Here is a 15,470-nt window from a genome sequence, read left to right as displayed (position 1 = left end):
GATCTAGCTAAAAATGATATTCCCCAGCAGAGGAACAAGCAAGACAGAATTGCTAGAAAGTGTCGGTGCTTGGTGCAGATTCGTGAAGCTCGTACTCCGAGTATCTAGCGGGGTTGCCCAAAGGTGCATGGCAAAATAGTGCACCATTTGAGTGTCAAGTGAGGCAGTGCAATGGTGGCAGTGAAGAGCAAAGTTGCGCGGCGTCTATGAAGATGTGCTTAGTTGCGTGGTGGCAACTTGCAAGGACGTTGAGGCAGGCAGCTCGGCAATGACGTGGTGCGGTTTGGCTTCGGGAGCGCTCACATGGCCTGTATTGCGGAGACGAGCAACAACTCGAACCAGACATCTTTGTGCTCAGGCAGCAGTTTAGCCATCTCGTTTCTGGAAAGTGAGAAGAAGCTACTCTCGTTTAATCCTACTACAAAATATCAGAGCCGGCATGTTTCGCGCTCAAGCAAATACATTCGATGAAGTCGTCAGTGAGTAGCTCCCCTGACCAAGCAAGCATTCATGTGTACCATGGCAGGAAACTAATACAGCCACCACAGCCAAGGCGACCGACGAGAACTTGACATCAGAGAACTGGGCTCTCATACTGGACGTATGCGATCGCGTGTCGACATCGCCCACCGGTCCTCAGTCGGTCACGGCCGCCTTGATCAAGCGTCTCGCCCACCGTAACGCCAATGTCCAGCTATACACACTTGAGCTCGCCAATGCCTTGTCGCAAAACTGCGGTGCGCCTATCCACCGTGAACTCTCCTCTCGCTCTTTCACCGATGCTTTACTCCGCCTGGCCGCCGACCGCAACACCCACCAGCAAGTCAAGAGTAAGATCCTCGAGCGTATGCAAGAATGGAAGGACATGTTCAAGGGAGACGCCGACTTGGGCATCATGGAGCAGGCATACGATAAACTACGTTCCTCGAATCCTGGTCTCGCCCCGCCTGGCAAGCCCGTCAAGCGACAGATTGAGGATACGGATCGTCGCAAGGAAGACGAGGAGTTGCAGATGGCTCTGGCCCTGAGTCTGAAGGATAAGGGCAGTCAACCTGAACCAGAAGCATCTTCGGCAACCTCTCAGCAACCCCAGTCAGACGCCCAGCAAGGCACAACAGCCGCCACTGTCAGCCGAGTCAAGGCACTCTACGACTTTATTCCTTCCGAGCCTGGCGAGCTGGCCTTCAAGAAGGGGGATGTAATTGCTGTCATCGAGTCTGTTTATAAGGACTGGTGGAAGGGCTCTCTCCGTGGTCAGACTGGTATCTTTCCTCTGAACTACGTCGAGAAGCTGCAGGATCCTACAAGGGAGGAGCTTGAAAGAGACGCTCAGACCGAGGCAGACGTCTTCTCACAGATCAGGAACGTCGAGAAGCTCTTGGCCTTGCTGAGTGTCAGGGGCGAAAACTCGCGTGACACTGGCAGTGAAGATGAAATCACCGATCTGTACAACCAGACTCTGTCCATTCGCCCTAAGCTGATTGAGCTCATTGGAAAGTACTCGCAAAAGAAAGGTAAGATTCTTGCAACGGACCGTACAGCACAAATTGAACTAACACTTTGCAGACGAGTTCACGCAGCTCAATGAGAAGTTCATCAAGGCTCGACGCGACTACGAGGCTCTCTTGGAATCGTCCATGTCACAACCACAATACCCTGCCCCGGCTAGACAGCATTCTGGCGGCTACTACAACCCTTATCCTCCGATGCAATCTGGATATCCTCCTCAAGGCCCTCCTCCCGACCAACGCTTCTACAACCAGCCTCCCCCATCCGAGCCTCCCCAGCAGAACGCTTATGCTTACCCTCCTCCCATGACCAATCCTTCTGCCACCCCAGCACCGGCTCCCTTTCACTTCCTACCTAATGGTGCTCCACCACCGGAGGCTCGTCAAAGCCCGAAGCCTATGGGACCTGGCCCAAGTGCTCCTCCTGGGGATGGCGTGTACAGCCCCGGTATGCAGCCATACAATAACCGCCCGCAAAGTATACACACTCTCAACTCGGGAAACCCTCAAGAGCTCAGCACGAGTGCTTATGAAAGTCCCACTGATGGCCGCAATAATGTCTATGGCGCTGGCGCCCCTGTACCCGCACCACTGAATTACGCTGCCTCACCGCAACCCCAACAACCCACAAGTGCACCACCCGCTCCCCCGCAGCAACAACAAATGCCCATCAGACAACGCACCTCCAGTTTCGAGAGCCCGACATCGATGTACTCTGCCCAAGCACCTCAGGAAACCTCCACTGCGTCCTATCCACCACAATACCCACCTCAGCAGCATCCTAATCAGTCCTATACCAGTCTGAGTGGAAGCCAGCCTTCTGCTCCTCCGGCAGCGGCTCCTTCTTATCAGGCCTATAACCCTCAGGCTGTACCACAGGGACAGCAGGCTCCTCCTCCTCCACAGCAGCAGCAGCAGCAGCAGCAGCAATTCGCTCCTCCAGCTGGTGGTGATGATGCTAGCGATTACTACCGTTAGGCACGGGAGCAGAGACCGAGGCGGAGGAAAGTGACGTTTGTGGATGATAGTAGTTGAGGTGACTTGCCCTTATATGGAAGTGCAAGAATCCCTTTCTTTGTTGTAATATAACACAGCCAAGACCTTTATATCCAAAGTATTGTATCCCTTTCAATCGTACTTGTGAAAACGATCTTTCATGTAACATGACTTGATTTCTTGCATGACGCATCGGGGACGATCTCGGAATATGTGATGTTGTCAATTTCTGGAAAAATATGTAGCTCCTGTTTTGACAATGATGAATGACACAATTTATCCCTTGACGCTCGACATGTGCTCTTTCTGTGCCACCATGGATGGGGGACCAAAACTCCTTCCTGCTCCTTGTTCCCGGGACCCGCCACATGCTAGCTCGACAACCGTGTGTCTGTTTGCTTCCCTCCTGACTTGATAGAACATGACGGCAGTCTCCATCATATGCATTTCTAGCCATCTCCTTTGCATTTTACTTCTCCCTCCCAATAATCATTCTCAGCATTTCCACGAGCGGCCCAGAAGTCAAGCCAATAAGACAACGACAATCTACTGCTTGACCTCACCGTTCCCCTGCAAATAACCATAAGCCAAATAAGCCAACGCACCACCAACCAACAAGATGACATAAAGACCAGCACCAAGACCAGCAGCGTCAGGACCAGAAGTCTTTGAGGAAGTAGGTTGAGCGGAAGATTTTGGGGTTGGGTCGCCGGGTTGGCGTTTTACGGTGCCGACGAGGAGGCCTTCGAGGATTTCGCGGGCTTCGTCGCTGTGGCCTACGTCTTCGAAGGCTTCGGTGGCGTCTTGGCCGCCGACGTCGAGCATTACTTCTTCACCGCCACTGGAAGGGAGGGAGGGTTAGTGTGGGGTTCTGGAGGACGGGGTTCTTTGTTTGAGAGGGAGTTCTTTTTTCTTGTGGGACGAGGGCAAGAGTGGGGTTCTTGGGTGGGGTGTTGAAGGGTTGTGAGAGGACTTCAGGAGGCCTTTGCTGGATCAAGAGGGGTGCTAGAGGAAGAGGAGGAACGTACGGGTGCTCATCGACGAAGGTTGTGCAGTCGTAGACTTTGTCGTGGACGACCATGTAGATGTCCTGGAAATTGGGTTAGTCAGGGACATTCTTTGATTGAGCAGAAGCGTTTGTTGAGGCTGTCGAGGACGCGCATGATTCCTCATTCTCCTCTGTGTGCATCCTCCTCTTTGGCGTGCCTGACAGGATCCTCCTGTATCTGCTCACCTTCTTGGTGTTGTGCTCGGCAATGTCCGAGTAGGTGAATTCTTGAGACATGGCGGCGGTTATGTGTGTGATGTGTGTTTGTCAAGGTTGACGTGTTCGTAAGACAGATATATGTCAAAGGTGAGAGCGAGGGTGGCAGTCGAAAGAGGCGACAAGAGTTTGCGGTATACAAGGAGCAAAGCAAGAGACGAAGGAAGTTGACAGTTTCTCACAAGCAAGATAATCAGACCAGAGAGCGCCGGCTATCAATCGACTGATTTCCCCGGCCCGCGCCAATCTTTCAAGACACTGGTCCCTGTTGAAAATGCGAGCCTTCTGATTTGTTGAATCAGAGCCCAGCCATTTCCCCACCAAATCGCGTCGCTTCTCCTTGTTCGGCCAGCTGCTGAGCAAGAGCCAATATGGAAACACTTTCCGTGATGCTCTTCGTTTGGCGGCTTCTTTTCCATCCGTTCCGCACTTTGTACTCGTTGAAGTTCCGCTGTCGTTCAGTCCTTTGCTCTCTTTTACATACCGATAATCGTCCACGAGTTGCCGTTCTGAGGGGTCGATCCAGGAAGCCGAACTCCATTTCCATGACAGCCTCCTGTCCGAAGCCTGCAATTTCAAGGTCTCACACCCTCATCTTCGTTCCATCCTGACTTCCGAGCATACGTGATATCAAAAGCAGCCTCAAGCAAAACTCATCCAAGCCGTGTTTCTAGACAGGTTTTACCAGAGAATAGCGATTGTCACCATCCTCTTCGCTCTGTGTCCGTCGATGAATTGACAGCTTGTGCATAATCTTTCGCAGAAATGAAGCATGTACGGTAGATGCTCCGACTGTGTCAAGCTGTTTATCGTTGTGGAGTTCAGTGTCGTAGAGAAGCGAGCTCATGTATTGCGATGCCTGACGGATATGCCTGCTCTTAAGTCTGTGGCCCTAGATGAGTGAGGCCGGCACGATGCGAGATATGCGGGACAGCACTTGCGCGCAGAGCAAAGTGAAGTATACTCTGCTGGGAAGTGCTCGTTCGAACACCGGAGAGTTGCCTGGGTTGGAACATTGCATGAGTGTGCAGCAAGACTTCCAGCTTCATTCTAACTGGTGGCATCTTCACTGGCAAGAAAGCCGTCACACTCAGTCCGCAATTGCTCTACCTCCTACACATTCCGCTTCTTCCCACACTTTCTTCTGCTCCTTTCAACTTTCCTCCTGCTCATGATCTCTCCCACCAAGTCCGCTTAGACAAGCCACAAAGTCATTTTACCGTCTGTTTCTCCGTCACAGAAGCCTTCGCCAACGTGGACAAAGTTCGGCCTCATCGCTTGGATGGCATATTCGATGCTGTGCACGGTCTACAGTCAATCGGTGTCTACGGAATCATCGCCTTGCCGTATATCGTTATGTGTGGTGATCGGGCCGTGGGTAAAAGCTCACTCTTGGAGTCACTCACAGGCATATCATCCCGTCAACATGTCGGTAAGTACTCACCGCACCGTTGTAGCGCAACCCTTTACCTGGAAAGCGTCGGCGATCATCTACCGCCTTTTTGCAATGCGAGGAAGCCAAAAGTGAGCCTTAGATTCTGGTGTTTGCACGCGCTTTGCCATACGATACATCCTGCGCCACAGCAAAAGGACCTATACCTCTGCCTCGATCGTTCCCGGCCCCTTCTGTAAAGAGGAGGACCGCAGGCGCCTTGAGATTTGGGGCTGGGAAAGATATTCCATCCCTACCCAGGTGTCAGCCCTCATCCGAGATGCCTCTATGACGATGAGCCTACCTTTGCTATCCGAGGCTCCACAGGATCAGAGTGCATCTTCTCAAAACATTCTTGAGATTGCAATCTCTGGCCCCGATTGTCCCACGATCACACTGATCGATACGCCAGGCCTTATCACGACCAGAGGAAGGCACCAGCCTGCTGGAGACATCGAGTTCGTGGAGACGCTAGTCAAGTCCTACATCGACGAGGGCAGTACCACTGTGCTTGCAGTATACTCTGGGGATTCTTATTTTGAACTCCGGCAAATGACTACCGTGATCCCTAAGACTGACGGACGCACTCTCGGTATCATCACAAAGCCCGACAAGCCCAGATCGCACAGTACCCTGGAGTTTGCATATGTTAATCTCATACTTAGACACAAAATGTACAATAGCTTTGCAAAGTCCATTATATAGAGACATCCCATCAAGAGAATTACAACAATTGTGAACAAATTGGAAACATGAATCATTTACATTCTACAAGATCATCTAATCTGCTATGCAGATACAAGAATTCTATCAATGCATCTCCCCACTCTCAGCAATACTCCTCTGACAAGCGGCCAAAATCTTAGCTTGCCTCGCAACATCTCCCAAGCGTCCAATAACCTCTTTATTACCATCATAGAACCCATAAATCGCATAAGGAATACCCACCTCATCACAGAACTCCTGCACCAACTTCTGAGCTCTGCGCAAATTGTGACGAGGCATACGAGGGTACAAATGATGGATAGCTTGGAACTGCAAGCCACCGTGGAAGAAATCCAGCCATCGGGGGCAATCGACATCCATGGTTGTTCTCAGCATACGTTGTGGGAAGGATTCATTGACGCCTAGATCAGCCGTGCTCATGGCGAAATGGCTGAGGGTGATTTGAACATGCAAAGGCATGGTGACGGCATGACTGATCATGATAAAGGCGAAGCGGCTCCAGCCATCGGGGATACTTTTATACAGCACTTGATAGCCAAACCAGTACCAGAAGAAGAGTTGACCGGAGATTTCGAACCAGCGGTGCCACCATGCGGGACCTTTGCGGGGGCCGAGACCGAGGATGAGGTATTCCCAACTCAAGCGGTAGAGGTTGAAGCGGCCGAAGCAGAGGACGGGGTAGTAGAGGAAGTGTTGATATTGAATGACGAATTTGGCAAAGGGGTCGTACGTCATGACGCGGTCGTAGTAAGTTGATCGGAGCGACTTGAAGAAGCGGTGCGAGATGGCGAAGAAGGGCATATGCTCGATATCTGGGTCGTGCTCTGGCGAGTTTGTGATGATGTGGTGGACGTTGTGACTGCGTTTCCACCAGCCTAGACTCAGACCTCCAAGGTGATTCGCAATGACCATACCAATGACACTGTCGACGTGGAAGTTGTGTGTGATGCCCATGTGTCCAGCGTCATGAGCGGTGAAGACCAGCTGGTGCCAGAAAACACCAAGGAAAACAGCCGAGCTGCAATACCAGCCGTGGTGCAGGGCAGTCAAGAACATGGCGAACAAGAAAGAGTACCGTGCTACCTCGATGGCGTATGATTTGTAGTTGCAGTTGTAGAGGCCTTCGCTTCTCATGCGCTGATCCAGCAGGCGATACTTTTGCATAATGTCGGCTTGAGTCTCGGGATTGAGCTCGGGGTATTTCTCCAGGTCATTCTTGATCTGAGCTTTCGTCCAGTCGCTCTCAGGATCGTGAATGTTGTGTGGCTTCTCGTTGTCGACGTCCAGCGAAGACATGGATGTGGAAGAGGAAGATCGTGACATGTTAGATTTACGCTGGCGAAGTTGAGTGTCGACGGGCTCGAACAAGGGCGACGGCTCCCCTGAGCTTGCCTGGCTGGACGAATCATGTTCCTGGTCGGAGGCATGGTCCTCAGCTTCGAGGACATGTCTCAATCGGAATTGACCTCCTTGGATTGGGGGTAGGAAGTTAGACCAGCGTCCTTCGGTTACACCAATCTGGTAGGCGTGCATGCGCTCGAGAGCTTCGACAGAGTGCAAACTGGAGATATGGTCAGAAAGAGCTCAACCAAGGCCAATTGACATGTTCAGCTGACATACGCTGTGACCTCGTCTGTGGCATCTCTGCCAACCATGTGCATAATGGCCTTCTCACCGCCAGGGTGATACTTGAGCCATGCATCGACCTTGAGCACCTTGCCATTCACGACAATAATCGATCGGCCCTCGGCAATCAGAGCCTCGACTTCTCTTCGGCTGACGACACGCTCACGTCGACTGGCCAGTTTGACGGAACTCATGATGAATTGTCTTGGTGGAAAATGACAGGCAACATGCCCATGAATAACGGAGCAGTTGAGTAAGATGGAAAAGGAGCCACAGAAGCTTGTTGAAAAGACCCTTTCGTAACGACTGACCTGGACCAAACACGAGACATTCACGCCTTCTCTTCCCCACATTTCTGCGCCACCCCGATGTGCAACTCTTGACGAGACCAAACCCCTTGTGCTTGGGCCTCGAACCATACGGATACAGCACCATATGCGAACGTATCGTGATCAATATCCTTGAATCCATCTAATGCTTGTAAGTCGTATCCTCGACTGTCCACCCTTGTCGAAGCCTACGCATATCAAAGTCTATTCGAGAAAGAATTAGACAATTGTCAAGGCTCCACCACTCACGTTTGCGTTGTATATCCACCCATAGACTCTAACATGATCAAAAAGGAATTGAGGATAGTAAATTAGCATCTTCGAACTGGAAAAGATACATTGATGGCGAGTGGCTACTTCCCCGAGCGGCTGGAAGAGGCCACATTGCCTGCTTCACCAGCCATGTCTCCAGGACCAACAGCGCAAAGATCGAGTGCTCTTCAAAGTCGAATAACAAGTGTACTTGCTGCATCCTACTCAGATCTGGAAATCCGAGACGCATTGGAAACTCTGGATGCGCGCAAAGTTCACAACACGGCAGAGACGAGGCGCAACCTTCGACTAGACGCACAGCAAGAACTGATCCAATGCAATGGGGAGATCATTCGCGATTTTGGACAAGTCGCAAAGGTATGGTGACTTCAAATCTTTGTTGCAATAGCGCTGACCGTAATGTAGCAACTGCAACGAGTAGGTGCAGCTATCGAGGAGCTCAATAAATTGTGCTCAAGTATGCGATCGCACATATCCGCTGCCAACAGAGAAACTGGACCCATGATGGAAGAGAGTACAGCGATGATGACTCAAAGGCAGCAGACCGAGACTAAACAGCAATTGCTGGGTGCTTTTACATCTCACTTCCTTTTATCAGATGTGGAGGTCACCTCTCTGACATCTACAGCGGAGCCTGTCACAGATGCCTTCTTTCAAGCTCTGGCTAGGGTTAAGAAAATTCACGATGACAGTCAACTACTCCTGGGCACCGAAGACCAGCAACTCGGACTTGAAATTCTGGAGCAAAGTTCAAAACAACTCAATGCCGCTTTCCAAAAGCTGTTCCGCTGGACCCAACGAGAGCTTCGTGAACTGGATCTTGAGAACCCTCAACTTAGCGCTTCTGTCAGGCGCGCTCTTCGTGTGCTGGCTGAGAGGCCTGCGCTCTTCCAAAGCTGTCTTGACTTCTTTGCCGAGAATAGGGAGCAAGTGCTTTCGGACGCCTTCTACGCAGCACTCACAGGAGGACCCGCTCAGCGCATAGGAGGCCCTGCTCTGGGCAAAGCAATTGAACTAAGCGCGCACGATCCGCTGCGTTATGTTAGTGATATGCTTGCCTGGGCGCACGCGGCTACAGTGGGCGAGCGTGAAGCTTTGCAAATTCTATTCATTTCTGATGCGGATGAGATATCAAAGAACATCAAGGCAGGCCGTGAACGTGAACCGTGGTTACAGATTACCGATGGAACCGATGGTGAAGAAGTTGCAGCCTTTGATGGCAAGAAAGCGCTCAATGACCTGGTTGATCGCGACTTGTCCGGCGTACTTCGTCAACTGCGTCAACGTGTCGAGCAGACTGTGCAGAGTCATGAAGATGCAACGCTAGCCTATCAGATCTCGAATCTCGTCCGATTCTACTGTTCTATCTTTGTACCTCTCCTTGGACCGGATTCGACAATAGTCCAGACACTGCAACCTATTACACAAAAGGCGTTCGAGCAATTCAGAACGCTGATGAGAGATCACATTGCCAATATTCATAGCGATGTTTCAGTCACACCTCTGGACCTCTCACCGCCCGACTTTTTGTTGGAAGCACTCGACACACTTAAAGGCTTGATGAAGAGTTACGATACATCACTGGCCAACACATCTCCAAGCGATGACCGATCTGGTTTCCAGAGCGTGCTTGAAGAAGCGCTTGGACCATATCTGGCAGGCTGCGAGACCATTGCTAAGGGTATGGGATCACCACAGAGTCAGATACTTGGCATCAATTGTCTTCTGGCAACCATAGAGACACTCAAGGGCCGAACTTTCACAGAAGACAAGATCGTTGAGATTGAAGGAGTGTTGGATGAGCAGCTCGAGAGACTCGTAGAGACGGTGACTGGATGGTTCGAGTCAGAATCTGGGCTCAAGCGACTCTTCGACAGTCTTGAAGAGTACAGACACACCAACCTCGGTCAAGGCATCAGTGGCATCCGGAAGCTGAGGGAGATGCAACCAGACCGCCTAGCAGACATGGCACAGAAGTTAGATGCCTTCCTACCAGGAGCAATGGAGGATGCCAGATCCTTCATCGGCAAGCTTGCAGAGAAGAGGATGGTGCGCAGGGTATGCGAAGATGCATCGAACGTGTTTGTCACAAAGTTCGAAGCAGCCGAAAGAGTCATGATTGGCTTGGACGAGATGACATTGGCCGAGCAAGGAGAAGAGATTGAAGAAGGCATGCTGCTCCGCGACATGTTCCCTCGCACAAGTGACGAAATCAAGGTGCTGCTCAGCTAGACGTAGATAGAAAACAGTAAAAAAGTGGTATCATTTGAACATTATGTGATGGTCATGCAAGACTCTGGGTATAGGTGACACTCAAAGAGAACCCTTCTTCTTCTCCCACTCGGCAGGGGTCATGCACTTTGGCGTCCAGGCGTGTATGGCAGCAATCTCGGCTTTGAGGGTGTTGTTGACAAGGCGATGGCGAGCGAGAGACGTCTTCTTTTCGAATTGTGGTGATACGATGATGGCTTCGAACATTTGACCGCATCCACCTGTGGACTTGTGAGCTTTGACGTTGTGGTATGTGACTAGATCTGATTGCGACTACCTGATAGATCTTGAATGTCTACGTGCTGTGCCTCAAGTTTCTCGAACAGGGTGGCCTTGAGCGACTCTGGGGTGACGCCCGACGAGAGCTGGTTCTGTGTGGCTTCGACGTCTGTTCTGGCGCTCATGATTCCGTGATAGGGAGTGTGATTGGTTGCTGAGGTGGATTGTCGCAAAAAGAGTGGCTTGCTGGAGGGACGGTCCAAGAATGACGCAGCCTGCGGTGGGAGCTTTGGCCTGGACTTGCACTTTCGTCCATCTCGACCATTTACTCTTGGACTCTCTTTTTCTGTACGATCCTTCCCTTTGCTGTCGCACACTTTCGCATGTTCTCGGCAACGTTACGTCGTACAATCAAGATGAGTTCAACAGTATCTTCGGCCCCTTTCTCAAAGGCCGTCGTTGGCGCAATGCGTAAACTGTTCGTCAATGCCTCTGCATACCATACATGACCGAATCGCTAACGCAGTCAGCTACCCCGAGGCGCTCGCCGACAAGGCTTGGGACAACACTGGTCGTACGTTTTATCACGACATACACTATATTGTTACACATCTCTGACCTGGACTAGTCCTTCTCGAGTCACCCTTTGATCCCATCCGTCGCCAAATGAACTCGGCCCTCCTCACCATTGACCTGACCAAGGCCGTTGCCGATGAAGCAATTGAACGCGGAGATTCTGTCATCGTAGCCTACCGTACGACCCACCCAACGAATGAGCGCATCCCGAGATCAGCACGCCTAACTTTACATCAAGCATAGATCCCATCATCTTCAGAGGTCTCAAAAGCTTGTCCCTAGCAGACACCCAACAACAAACTCTACTCCGTCTGGCCGCAGAAGGCATCAGTGTATACAGCCCACACACAGCAATCGACTGCGCACCCGGCGGCCTAGGCGACTGGCTCGCCGACATCGTCTCCGGCACCCCCATGAGCGCAGAAGAACTCGCGGCCCAAGCAGAAGAAAAGCAAAAAGAGCAAGCCAAAGAGCCAGAAACACCTTCTCAGGGACTCAAACGCCCGACAGCCCAACTCCAACATCATCCCAGTCAACTCAGCATCAAGGACCGTACACTCAAACTCGGAAATGACACGCACACTCGTCGCCCCATCACACCTTGCAAAGCCCCAGGATACGAAAACACAACGGCGGGAATGGGCCGTATAGTCCGCTTCAACACCCCCCAACCCCTCCTCGAAATCATCGACCGCATAGGCCGCGGCCTCGGAAACCCAAAGGGCTTCCCCATCGCAATCCCCCAAGGAAAAACAATGGAAGAAATCGACATCTCCAGTGTAGCCATCTGTGCCGGCTCTGGAGGCAGTTTATTCAGCGGTCTCGGCAAGAATGGAGAGGAAGATGTAGATTTGCTGTTTACGGGTGAATTGAGCCATCATGAAGCATTGGCCGCTATTGAGCAAGGCAAATGTGTAATCGCACTGTTTCACTCGAATACAGAGAGGGGCTTCTTACATGGTGTGTTGAAGCCGCAGTTGGAGAACGCCGTCAAGGAGGAGTGGGAGCGTGTGAGGCAAGAGGAAAAGAATAAGGCTGGCTTGAGTGAGGATTACTTGGAGGCGTTGGAGGATGATCATGTGGAAATTCATGTCAGTGAGGTTGATCGTGATCCATATGGTATCATGATCTCCAAGGATGAGATTTGAGAAAAGAAAAAGCAGAAAAGACCTTGACAAAGTGTTGGCTTTGATCTTTATGGAAACGGGAAAAAGCTGTGTATATACCCCCATTCTTCTACCATAAGCTTTACAATCGACCAATCCCACTTATGAAAAAAACGACAAAACATCAGGTATCATTAGAAGAAGAAGAAAACGCCATCCCCAGCACCCCTTCATGACTACGAAAAAAGAAAAATCTCCCTTCCATTCCTCTTTTCAAGCAACAACACCAACACCCTGACTAGCACCAGCCCTAGCATTCCTACTCTTCCTTACAGCACCAGGTCTAGCAAGAGTATACTTTGCAAACGCCCTCGCCAGCGCCTTTTTGCAGCTAATCTTTTGACTGCCCACGAAACTGTCAATGGCGACCGCAATGGCACGATCGATATCCGTACTGCTGCAGTACTCTGATAATCTCATTTTCGCAAAACTCTCAGAGATACGGAGGATGGATTCCAAATGGCGGACCTGTTGGATAAATTTAGCAAAAGAGGTAAAAACGATGGAAAAGGTAAAGGGGGGAAAGCAAGAAACTTACAGTGATGGGATAAGCACCAGTCGCCAAACTCTCCCTCCTCATATCAGCAAACAACCTTGCAATCTTGTCCTGGTCAATCTGATATAATCTAGGTCTGCACCTTTCCCTAGCATACAAGATATACTTCCTCAGCAGCGCTTGCGAGATTTCTCCTTGCTTGGAGCTTCCCACATCGCCGTCGACTTCCATGTTGGCGTCTTGCATGCTGTTGACTGGGGCGTCTGCTGCTGAGCTGCTGAGGGTAGGGTGAGCGCGGCCGTGAGAGCCTACGACGAAGGCGGCGAGGCGTTCGTCTTCTTCTGGGTCTACGGTGTCACGGACAACGCAGAGGATGTCGAAACGAGAGAGGATGGGTTCGGTGAGTTCGACGTTTTGCGAAAAGGGGACTGTGCCGTTGTATCTGCCACCGATGGGGTTGGCTGCTGCGACCACTGCACAGCGGGCTTGGAGGGTTGTGACGATACCCGCCTTGGAGATGGAGATTGTTTGTTGTTCCATGGCTTCGTGGATGGAAGTGCGGTCTTGGTCGTTCATCTTGTCGAATTCGTCGATGAGGCAGGTTCCCTTGTCTGCTAGTACCAGGGCACCTCCTTCCAGTGTCCATTCTTGAGTCATTGGGTCGCGTCTCACTGAGGCGGTCAAACCGACGGCTGAAGCACCTTGACCGGTGGCAAAGACGGCTCTGTGTGCAGTATGTTCTATATACTTCAACACTTGCGACTTTGCGGTACCGGGATCTCCGAGGAGGAGCACGTTAATGTCACCTCTGATGGAGTGTTTGCCTTGGGCTTCCTTGCTCACACCACCAAACAGACTGAGTGCAACAGCAGTCTTGATGTCAGTGTGGCCATAGATACTGGGAGCGATGCTGTTGATGATCTTGTTGACAATCTGAGGATCCTTTGACAAGGCACGAATCTCACGTTCGTCTTCTTCTGTCAGTCGGAAACCAGACAGCTGATCGTGAGACTTGACAACATGATTGGCTTCGAGGATGGTAGCAAAGACTGGGAAGCCGTTCTTGTTGTTCAGAGCCGCATCGTAGTTGTTGCGGTAGATACCGGTAATCTCGACTTCCTCACCAGGCTTGGCTGAATCAATCAGGTCCCAAAGAAGAATGACTTCTCTGTGACGAGGCAGGCGACCTGCGGGCACGGTTCCAGGAGACTCTTGAAGAGTGATTTTTTGGTAATTGCGGTAGACGGTCTTCTCGGAATTGATGGTAAAGGGACCGCGAGACTGGCAATTCTGGCAGAAGGAGATTTTGACTTCAGAGGTTGAGTCTTGAGGGAATGGACCCAGTGTGACGCCGCACTTTGTGCAGTCGAATTTGATGTATTTGAGCTGAGGGAAGACACCCGTGCGGCGTGTCACAACACCGCTAACTCTGATAAGGCTGTTGAGATGGCTTTGACGCAGCTCTCTCAGAGTGTATGCTGTGGGCAGTCCATTGATACGGACGTGAATCTCCGAATGGATGCGTTCATAGTCAGGGTAGTGATAGAGGGTGACGTCCATGGCGACGCGGTCGAAGATTTTGAGGCACTCGGTGGGTGCGTTTGCGATAAAGTAGGCCAGTGTCGGTTTTGACATACTCAGATGCTCCCAATCAATCTCCAGAGATTCGGCGTTGACTTCACCCAAGGTGCGAATGCGGACGCCGTAGACGGAGATACCATTGTCGTCGACAAATTCGGTCAAAAACGACTTCAGCTCGCGGGCAATTGTGCGATGCACAGCGGGCTGGGCAATCCAGTCGCACAAGTTTGAGGCCTTGACGTCGCCCAAAGCTTCAGCAGAAAGCTCTTCGGTCATGATATCCTCGGCCATGTCCATATCGTCTTGCTCCTCATCATATCTGTGTCGCCGCCTGCGAGGCTGTCTGGTCAGATCCATTAGGTCGTCTTCATCTTCTTCCAGAGCTACTTGGGGTCTCCTTTGGCGGGCCAGCTCGCGGTCTCGACGGTTGAGACGAGCATCGAGTTGTCGTCGGGCAGCCAGATCCAGATCATCGTAATCTCCTTCGTCATCAATGTCCTGACCTTCGTAGAAATCATCTTCGCGGCGTCTGTAATCGTTCTCGAAGTTGTCGCCGAACAAGTCAACACCAGCGTCGTCCTCCAGAGCTTCTTCAGCATCGTCAAGGTCTTGAATCAGGTCCTCGTCGGGCTCGACAATATCGTCTTCGTCAAAGTCATCTCGCGGCAGCATAGGAGGAGATGATGCGGGAGGACTTGATGGAGGAGCGGCCGACGAGGAGCGCATCTCGACATCTTCGTCGTCTCTTTGGCGTTTGCGGCCGCCAGCGCCTGAGCCTGATACTTCAGGGGGACCAATTGGTGAACTGTGTAGGTAGATGGTAAGATAGTGTCAACAGTATATGATTTCACTCAGTCGCATACCTCATGGTGGTGGATGTACGATGTGTAAATTGTGTAAATGTCGAGCAAGCAACAACATTCACGCTTTGTTGATTTCTCCAAGAGCACACGGCCGAAACAAGTGGCGCGACCCCTCGGCCATCACGCGTAAAGTGCTCAATCTTG

The 15,470-nt window shown here is 51.4% G+C and overlaps 8 protein-coding genes across 8 annotated transcripts; 4 read left to right on the top strand and 4 right to left on the bottom strand.

Annotated features, from left to right (window-relative positions):
- Positions 1–439: 439 nt before the first annotated feature.
- AUEXF2481DRAFT_1305 (uncharacterized protein) lies at positions 440–2,486 on the top strand (the record flags this gene model as incomplete). Its single annotated transcript, XM_013492476.1, has 3 exons — positions 440–479; positions 549–1,514; positions 1,567–2,486. 3 exons carry the CDS (start codon positions 440–442, stop codon positions 2,484–2,486), a joined length of 1,926 nt encoding a protein of 641 aa, XP_013347930.1.
- Positions 2,487–2,681: 195 nt separating this feature from the next.
- Positions 2,682–4,044, bottom strand: AUEXF2481DRAFT_35753 (uncharacterized protein). The gene is made up of 3 exons (XM_013492740.1): positions 3,739–4,044; positions 3,533–3,594; positions 2,682–3,345 (listed from the first exon to the last, which is right to left on the bottom strand). The coding sequence occupies exons 1-3, from the start codon at positions 3,787–3,789 to the stop codon at positions 3,051–3,053; spliced, it is 408 nt and encodes a 135-aa protein (XP_013348194.1). The 5' UTR covers positions 3,790–4,044; the 3' UTR covers positions 2,682–3,050.
- Positions 4,045–4,540: 496 nt separating this feature from the next.
- AUEXF2481DRAFT_85391 (uncharacterized protein) lies at positions 4,541–5,922 on the top strand (the record flags this gene model as incomplete). The annotated part of the gene is made up of 4 exons (XM_013492876.1): positions 4,541–4,668; positions 4,800–5,200; positions 5,226–5,292; positions 5,353–5,922. 4 exons carry the CDS (start codon positions 4,541–4,543, stop codon positions 5,903–5,905), a joined length of 1,149 nt encoding a protein of 382 aa, XP_013348330.1. The 3' UTR covers positions 5,906–5,922.
- An 88-nt stretch (positions 5,923–6,010) lies between these two features.
- On the bottom strand, positions 6,011–7,830 carry AUEXF2481DRAFT_76399 (uncharacterized protein; the record flags this gene model as incomplete). The annotated part of the gene is made up of 2 exons (XM_013492853.1): positions 7,547–7,830; positions 6,011–7,487 (listed from the first exon to the last, which is right to left on the bottom strand). Exons 1-2 carry the CDS (start codon positions 7,744–7,746, stop codon positions 6,011–6,013), a joined length of 1,677 nt encoding a protein of 558 aa, XP_013348307.1. The 5' UTR covers positions 7,747–7,830.
- A 453-nt stretch (positions 7,831–8,283) lies between these two features.
- On the top strand, positions 8,284–10,386 carry AUEXF2481DRAFT_94285 (uncharacterized protein; the record flags this gene model as incomplete). Its single annotated transcript, XM_013492886.1, has 2 exons — positions 8,284–8,511; positions 8,560–10,386. The coding sequence occupies 2 exons, from the start codon at positions 8,284–8,286 to the stop codon at positions 10,384–10,386; spliced, it is 2,055 nt and encodes a 684-aa protein (XP_013348340.1).
- Positions 10,387–10,467: 81 nt separating this feature from the next.
- Positions 10,468–10,829, bottom strand: AUEXF2481DRAFT_1301 (uncharacterized protein; the record flags this gene model as incomplete). The annotated part of the gene is made up of 2 exons (XM_013492475.1): positions 10,468–10,646; positions 10,703–10,829. 2 exons carry the CDS (start codon positions 10,827–10,829, stop codon positions 10,468–10,470), a joined length of 306 nt encoding a protein of 101 aa, XP_013347929.1.
- A 231-nt stretch (positions 10,830–11,060) lies between these two features.
- AUEXF2481DRAFT_1300 (uncharacterized protein) lies at positions 11,061–12,368 on the top strand (the record flags this gene model as incomplete). The annotated part of the gene is made up of 4 exons (XM_013492474.1): positions 11,061–11,122; positions 11,175–11,218; positions 11,273–11,398; positions 11,464–12,368. The coding sequence occupies 4 exons, from the start codon at positions 11,061–11,063 to the stop codon at positions 12,366–12,368; spliced, it is 1,137 nt and encodes a 378-aa protein (XP_013347928.1).
- Positions 12,369–12,599: 231 nt separating this feature from the next.
- On the bottom strand, positions 12,600–15,331 carry AUEXF2481DRAFT_1299 (uncharacterized protein; the record flags this gene model as incomplete). Its single annotated transcript, XM_013492473.1, has 3 exons — positions 12,600–12,854; positions 12,925–15,268; positions 15,327–15,331. 3 exons carry the CDS (start codon positions 15,329–15,331, stop codon positions 12,600–12,602), a joined length of 2,604 nt encoding a protein of 867 aa, XP_013347927.1.
- Between the last annotated feature and the right edge of the window lie 139 nt (positions 15,332–15,470).

This window comes from Aureobasidium subglaciale (assembly GCF_000721755.1).
Source record: "Aureobasidium subglaciale EXF-2481 unplaced genomic scaffold scaffold_1, whole genome shotgun sequence".
Taxonomy (NCBI): domain Eukaryota; kingdom Fungi; phylum Ascomycota; class Dothideomycetes; order Dothideales; family Saccotheciaceae; genus Aureobasidium; species Aureobasidium subglaciale.
This window is presented reverse-complemented; position numbering and strand designations above follow the sequence as displayed.

What these genes read in the sequence shown, in the direction of transcription:
- AUEXF2481DRAFT_35753 (XM_013492740.1), bottom strand. Translation starts at nt 3,789, where the DNA reads ATGTCTCAAGAATTCACCTACTCGGACATTGCCGAGCACAACACCAAG. An exon ending in CCGAGCACAACACCAAGAAG is followed by an intron (nt 3,595 to 3,738) that starts GTGAGCAGATAC and finishes CCCAATTTCCAG; the next exon opens with GACATCTACATGGTCGTCCA. An exon ending in ACCTTCGTCGATGAGCACCC is followed by an intron (nt 3,346 to 3,532) that starts GTACGTTCCTCC and finishes CCTCCCTTCCAG; the next exon opens with TGGCGGTGAAGAAGTAATGC.